The 5860-nt window shown below is 47.3% G+C and overlaps 1 protein-coding gene and 1 long non-coding RNA gene across 2 annotated transcripts in view; one reads left to right on the top strand and one right to left on the bottom strand.

The window, feature by feature from the left end:
* LOC116094251 (glutathione S-transferase Mu 2-like) overlaps positions 1–4317 on the top strand; it is a 4666-nt gene extending 349 nt beyond the window's left edge. The window contains 8 exon segments of the mRNA XM_031376156.1: positions 159–234; positions 671–735; positions 990–1071; positions 1175–1229; positions 1231–1264; positions 2098–2193; positions 2280–2390; positions 4171–4317. Coding sequence (XP_031232016.1) covers positions 159–234; positions 671–735; positions 990–1071; positions 1175–1229; positions 1231–1264; positions 2098–2193; positions 2280–2390; positions 4171–4260 — 609 coding nt within the window. The 3' untranslated portion in view covers positions 4261–4317.
* The window catches only part of LOC116094252, a 6400-nt gene continuing 2650 nt past the window's right edge, over positions 2111–5860 (bottom strand). The window contains exon 3 of the long non-coding RNA XR_004120012.1: positions 2111–2982. This is a non-coding gene — a long non-coding RNA (uncharacterized LOC116094252). The remainder of the gene's footprint in view (positions 2983–5860) is intronic.

The following is a 5860-nucleotide window of genomic DNA, read 5'->3' as shown; positions in this document are numbered from 1 at the left end:
CTCTCTCTCTCTCTCTCTCTCTCTCTCTCTCTCTCTCTCTCTCTCTCTCTCTGTGTGTGTGTGTCTGCTGTTAGATCAAATGCAGGAGTTCAAACAGAGAGAGGAGGTCACAAAGTCAGGATCTAGTGAATCTCTGATCAGCCAGCCATGTCTTCTAGTTGGGTCACGCTATCCGGCTGCTCCTGGAATACACAGACTCAAGCTATGAGGAGAAGAGATACACCATGGGCGACGGTAATGACACCTTCTTAGTCATACTCTTCCCCGATTTCTGATTGGTGGTCCTCAGGAGCCCCTGTGCCTGGCCCCTTGTTGCCCAGATCTGTGGAGTTCTTCTAGCTAAAAGTAGCTAGAGTCTACACCTTCAGGAAACCTCTGTGAGGGCAGCTTAGTCTTCCAGTGCAGGTTTCTGACTTTTCCCCTGTTTGTAATTTAGCATTTGCCTAAACTTTTTGTAAGCCTTCGAAATGGAAGACCCACATTCTCAAGTACTTTTCACTCCTACAACCTAGGAATATGAGACTCAGTTGTAGATTTCGTGCTACAGGGATGTGGTGGGGTGGGGTGAGGGGGTAGGAGGATGGGATGTTTTCCTGCCTCCTTGGTCAGGTCTCTGTAGGAGAGTGGGACACTGGGGTAATTTCTTTTCACATCCTCTTGTCTACCACAGCTCCTGACTTTGACAGAAGCCAGTGGCTGAATGAGAAATTCAAGCTAGGCCTGGATTTTCCTAATGTAGGTGCAGAGAGGGGGAGGTTTGGGGAAGACATGGTGATCTCACCTCATCTCCTCACCTGGCCGAGGAGGTTTGGGATCAGTGTTTCTGCCCACCTGCTCTCATCCCTGCTGGCTGCACAGTGTTTCTGTGGTGGGCTGTGTCCCAGCTCTCCCATTCAGTGCACACTGTGCTCATGGAGAGCTTCCTATGGCAGAAAAAAAGGATGGAGGTACCCCATATCCCACCTGACCATCTCTACTTGTCTACCCAGCTGCCCTACTTAATTGACGGGTCACACAAGATCACCCAGAGCAATGCCATCCTGCGCTACCTTGGCCGCAAGCACAACCTGTGTGAGTGGGGCTGGCTGCAGGGTTGTGGGGGTGGGGGGTGTCATTTCCCTGGGCTTTTCTGGGGTGGGATGCTGAGAGGGTGTCTGTGCTGTGTGTGCTGCAGGTGGAGAGACAGAGGAGGAGAGGCTCCGTGTGGACATTTTGGAGAACCACTCGGTGGCAGCTTGCAATGGTCTGCTACAGCCCTGAGTTTGTGAGTCCCCCAGTGGATGGGAAAGACAGGGTTTGGAGTTAAAGTCTTATGTTCATGTCTACACTGGTCAAGCTTAGCATTTGACTCCTATAAGTTGGATTCTGCAAGCTAGAAATACAGTTTTTAAACACTAGATTATGTATTCAGGGTCCTTTTCATCTCCAACTTTTAACTCCCATAGGCCTTTTGTTTTAGCTGTTTATGTCATCGGTAGGCTCTTGGGATATGGAGACTAAAACCATGAGTTAAAGTAAAGAAATGGAAAAAAAGAAAGAAAGAAAGAAAGAAATGGGAGAGGGAGTTACACACAATGGCCTCTGACATTTGCTCAGCTACTTCTCTAGAAAAATGCCTCTGGTAGGAACAGGAGCCAGAGCCACTTCCCAGTAAGTAGTTCAAGTTGGGCCTTAAGGTCCCTGACCCTCCTTCCTTTCAACATCAAACATGCCTTCACTTTGTAAAAAGTACTCGAATATCCACTCTTCTGCCATCTGCTGGGAGGAGCTTTGACTATCTTGCTTCCTTGATTGCACCAGCCATCTGAGTCCAGTGTGTGTTAGGTACATAGGCACCTCTGCATCTGGCCCACAGGATCTGATATGGGCAATAAGGCAGTGTTGTACTCACCCGGCTTCTCAATCACCTTTAACAAGTGGGACCCGGTGTCTGCAGGAGTCTAGTCAGTAGCGATGGATTAACTTAAAATCTGGAGACTGATTCAGACCCAGCCTTGAGAAGTCACACACTCTCTTCCACATTCCTGTTAAAGTCAAACCCTTTGGTGGGGAGCCTGTGCCTGAGGGTAGGGATTGATTGTTTTTCCCCTACCTCAGGAGAAACGGAAGCCAGAATTCTTAGAGGGTCTCCCTGAGAAGATGAAGCTCTACTCTGATTTCCTGGGCGAGCAGCCATGGTTTACCGGGGACAAGGTAAATAAAGGGAGGGGTTGGGAAGGAGGAGTTGCCACTCTTCTCAGGCCTCAAATTCCAGTGTACTCACCGTGGGCCTCCTGCAGATCACCTATGTGGATTTCCTCATCTATGATGTCCTTGATAGACACCGTATATTTGAGCCCAAGTGCCTGGACGCCTTCCCAAACCTGAAGGACTTCCTGGATCGCTTTGAGGTGATGCCCTGATCCCATTTCCTCTTGGATGTCCAACTTCCCTTCCCCCTTTCCAGGATGATTTCCTAATCTTTAAATTAAGAGACTAGTTATCATGTATCGAACACTGGATTTCTGTGAGGACCTGCGCTCAGCATCTTACATTATAAGATCGAATTTGTCATTACAAGATTCCTATAAGGTAGATAGAGTTATGGGTGTGTCACTTGCTCAAGAACTCAGCTCCCGCCTGCCCATAGGGGCCTGTTCTGTGTAGGCAGCACACGAAAGGCTCTTTCTCTTTGTGCTGATATGAAAAGCTTCATGAGTTTGTTCAGCCAGGGTTTCCTGTGTGGGACCCTTCTGAGAAGCAGAACGTGGCAGAAGTGTGCAAGCAGCTAGCTGGCTTTAGGTATTAGGAAGGTGAGGGTTCGTGCGAAGTATTACGATGCAGTGAGTCTTTGTAGCTGCTCATATCCCCGGCTTTGGTAAGCTTGGTAAGGCGATGCTTGGACTGAGTAGACAGGCAGAGCCCTTGTTGGAAGGTTATCTTTTTTTAGGGTAGGGGACTTTCTTGCCTCCATCTCCTGTCTTCTAATGCTCCAGTTTCCATCTGTGAGATAAAGTCGTGTATTTATTTCAACACTTTTCATGTGAGGGACATAGTCAGATCTCAGGGGACAGTCCTGTACCCTCATTCTGGGACTAAGTATAACACCCAATGGCGGTTACACTAGATTGTGAGGTGCACCTAGTATCACCTGGGGCCAGAGATTGAAGCCTGAACGTCACCTCACAGCTGCTCATTTGGCATCCAGGCCCCTGGGTTTGACACCCCTAAAAATATACTTTACTAGAAATTTCATAATTTGAACCATTAACTTGATGTTTTGTTTCTAAGCACTTCCTGTCAATGTGCTTTCTCGGCTAGTTCTCATTAGCTCTGCTTCTGGTCCAAGTTGAAGAGTTTTGGGATTATGCAAGAGCTGGAATCACTGTGGGGAAAGGGGGTGGGGAAGACCTGGAAGTTGCAGCCTGAGGCCTGGAGTTCTGGCTTGGTGCAAACAGGTAGTCCTGGATTTTAGAATTCCTCAGCAGTTAGTTAACCTGAGAACCAGACCTTGGGAAGAATTCACACAGGCTGAGTGAATTCAGCATGATTCCTATATTAGAGCTAGAGATAAGTTTGATTGAGGTATAGTAATGTTGGACTAGGGTAGCGGGTGAAGAAATTTAGACTTTCTGTTCTCTGGGAACAGATAGAACCCTGCCCTGCCTCCCTCCATCCTAGATGTTTCTACCCAGGATCTGCTGAGTCACTGGGTGGGATCTGAGCTCTTTTTCAAGCATGTTCTGAGAACTACTCTTTTTTTTTTTTTTCCCTGCCTGCTCCTTCCTCTAGGTGCAAATACAGGCAGGCGCTTCCCTGTGGAAAAAGAATATGCCTGTGCAGACAGTGACAAGGCTGTGTAAATAGGAAGAAGATGCTTAATCTCTGGTCTTCAGGTTTTCTCCTGATAAAATGATCAGTTAGGACTTAGCTTGTAGGATCATTGAGTGGTTTTTTCCAAACTTGTGGCCTACTATCTAAAGGACACCAAGCCGTCACAATGGTGGTTTCTCCATCTGATGGTCTTCTTAAGGTGGGACACTAGGAAAAGGAACTTAAAGAGATTCTTTGCCAAAGCTGAGGCTGATTGCTCTGCTCCAGGTCTTGGGCTCACATGGAGTTCATAGGGTTGAGCTGCTCAGCCCAGTGGTGCTACAAGCCAGAGCTTTACTGTCTCTTTTCCACTCACAGGCCCTGAAGAACATCTCTGCCTACATGAAGTCTAGCCGCTTCCTTTCAGGTCCCATGTATTTGAAGACAGCCCTGTGGGGTAACAAGTAGAGCACCTTAATACCAGAGCCAGAAGGAGATCCACCACTGCGCTTGCTGGCCCTTGGTCTGGGGCCCATCTGGGTCCCTTGCATCTCTGCATCAATCTTCCTTTTTTTTTTTTTTTCCGAGACAGGGTTTCTCTGTGTATCCCTGGCTGTCCTGGTACTCACTCTGTAGACCAGGCTGGCCTCAAACTCAGAAATCCACCTGCCTCAGCCTCCAAAGTGCTGGGATTAAAGGCGTGTGCCACCACTGCCCAGCCTGCATCAGTCTTCTTATTCAGTCCCAGCTCCACTCTCCTCTGAAAGGCTTTAGTGACCTCCCTTTCTACCCAGCCTCTCTATAAGGGGAAGTTCTGATGCTAAGGTCTACTTCCCTAATTGGTTCTTGATTTGTCAATAAAGAAGGCCGGGAGCCGATTGCTGGACAGAAGATAAAGGTGGGGCTTCCAGGTCCCATGAGAAAAAGGAGTCGCAGGGAAAGATAAAGGATGTTTTTTTTCTGTCGTGCTCTGGGACAAGAAGGCAGCATCCATGTAAGGTCTCAGGGCAGCTAGGGCCTGCGGCCTCCACTACAGGCAGATGGCCAAGGATGTTGGCAGGGGCTAACTGATACAAGCCACTAACTTCATGGTGGAGGGAGAGATGGAGATAATAAATTGGTAAGGGTATGCCTTTCCAGGCGGGAGTTATCTGTGCCCAGCAATTGTGCCGAGCAAAGCTGTCTGTGTATCTTCTATCTTTGGATTCAAGGGTCTCAGGAGTGGGCTGGTAACATGACCCCTCCTGGAGCTAAGCTGGGTGGAACAAAAGGGAGTCCGAAGGGACCAGAGCACAGGGCGCGGTCACTGGCAAAAGGCTGTAGCGTGTGTTTAAAACTACACACAACACCTTTCCCCAAGCCAAGCCTCTGTTCACCCCAGCTCCCCATTCCTTCAGGGTCTCTTCCTCTCTTGTCTTTGTTATACGGAACTGTGAATGAAATAAACCTTTTCCTTCCCAACTTGCTTGTGGTTGTATTGTTTCATCACACCAGTAGTAACCTTAACTAAGTCAAAAATTAAACAAAACAGAACATCTCACTGATAAAAACTACAGGAGGACTAGAGAGATGGCTCAATGGTTAAGCACGATTGTCAATCTTACACAGTACCTGGGTTCAGTCGCTAGCACCCATATGGCCCCTCACAACTGCCTATAACTCAAGTTTTAGAAGATCTAATTACCTTGTCTGAATTCTGTGGGCACCAGGAAAGCACATGAAACACATACACATATGCACCCATGCACATAAAATAAAAATAAATCCTTAACAACAATAACAACAATGTTTAAAAAGAATAACTATACAAACTCAGAAGCCCTAACATGATAAACCTGGTGTGAAAATCATATTTTTGATATGAAATGTAAAAAGCAAAACAATAATTACACTCATATTCTGGAAATATAAAAAGATGCAGAACAAGGTGTCAAAAACTCAAAATGTGGGATGAATGGAGGGAAAGTTCTAACTTTTAAAAGTTCTCTGTTTTGCCAGGCGGTGGTGGCACACGCCTTTAATCACAGCACTTGGGAGGCAGAGGCAGGTGGATTTCTGAGTTCAAGGC

This window comes from Mastomys coucha, unplaced genomic scaffold, assembly GCF_008632895.1.
Source record: "Mastomys coucha isolate ucsf_1 unplaced genomic scaffold, UCSF_Mcou_1 pScaffold16, whole genome shotgun sequence".
Taxonomy (NCBI): Eukaryota; Metazoa; Chordata; class Mammalia; order Rodentia; family Muridae; genus Mastomys; species Mastomys coucha.
The sequence above is the reverse complement of the archived record's forward strand: the minus strand, read 5'-3'. Positions and strand labels throughout refer to the sequence as shown.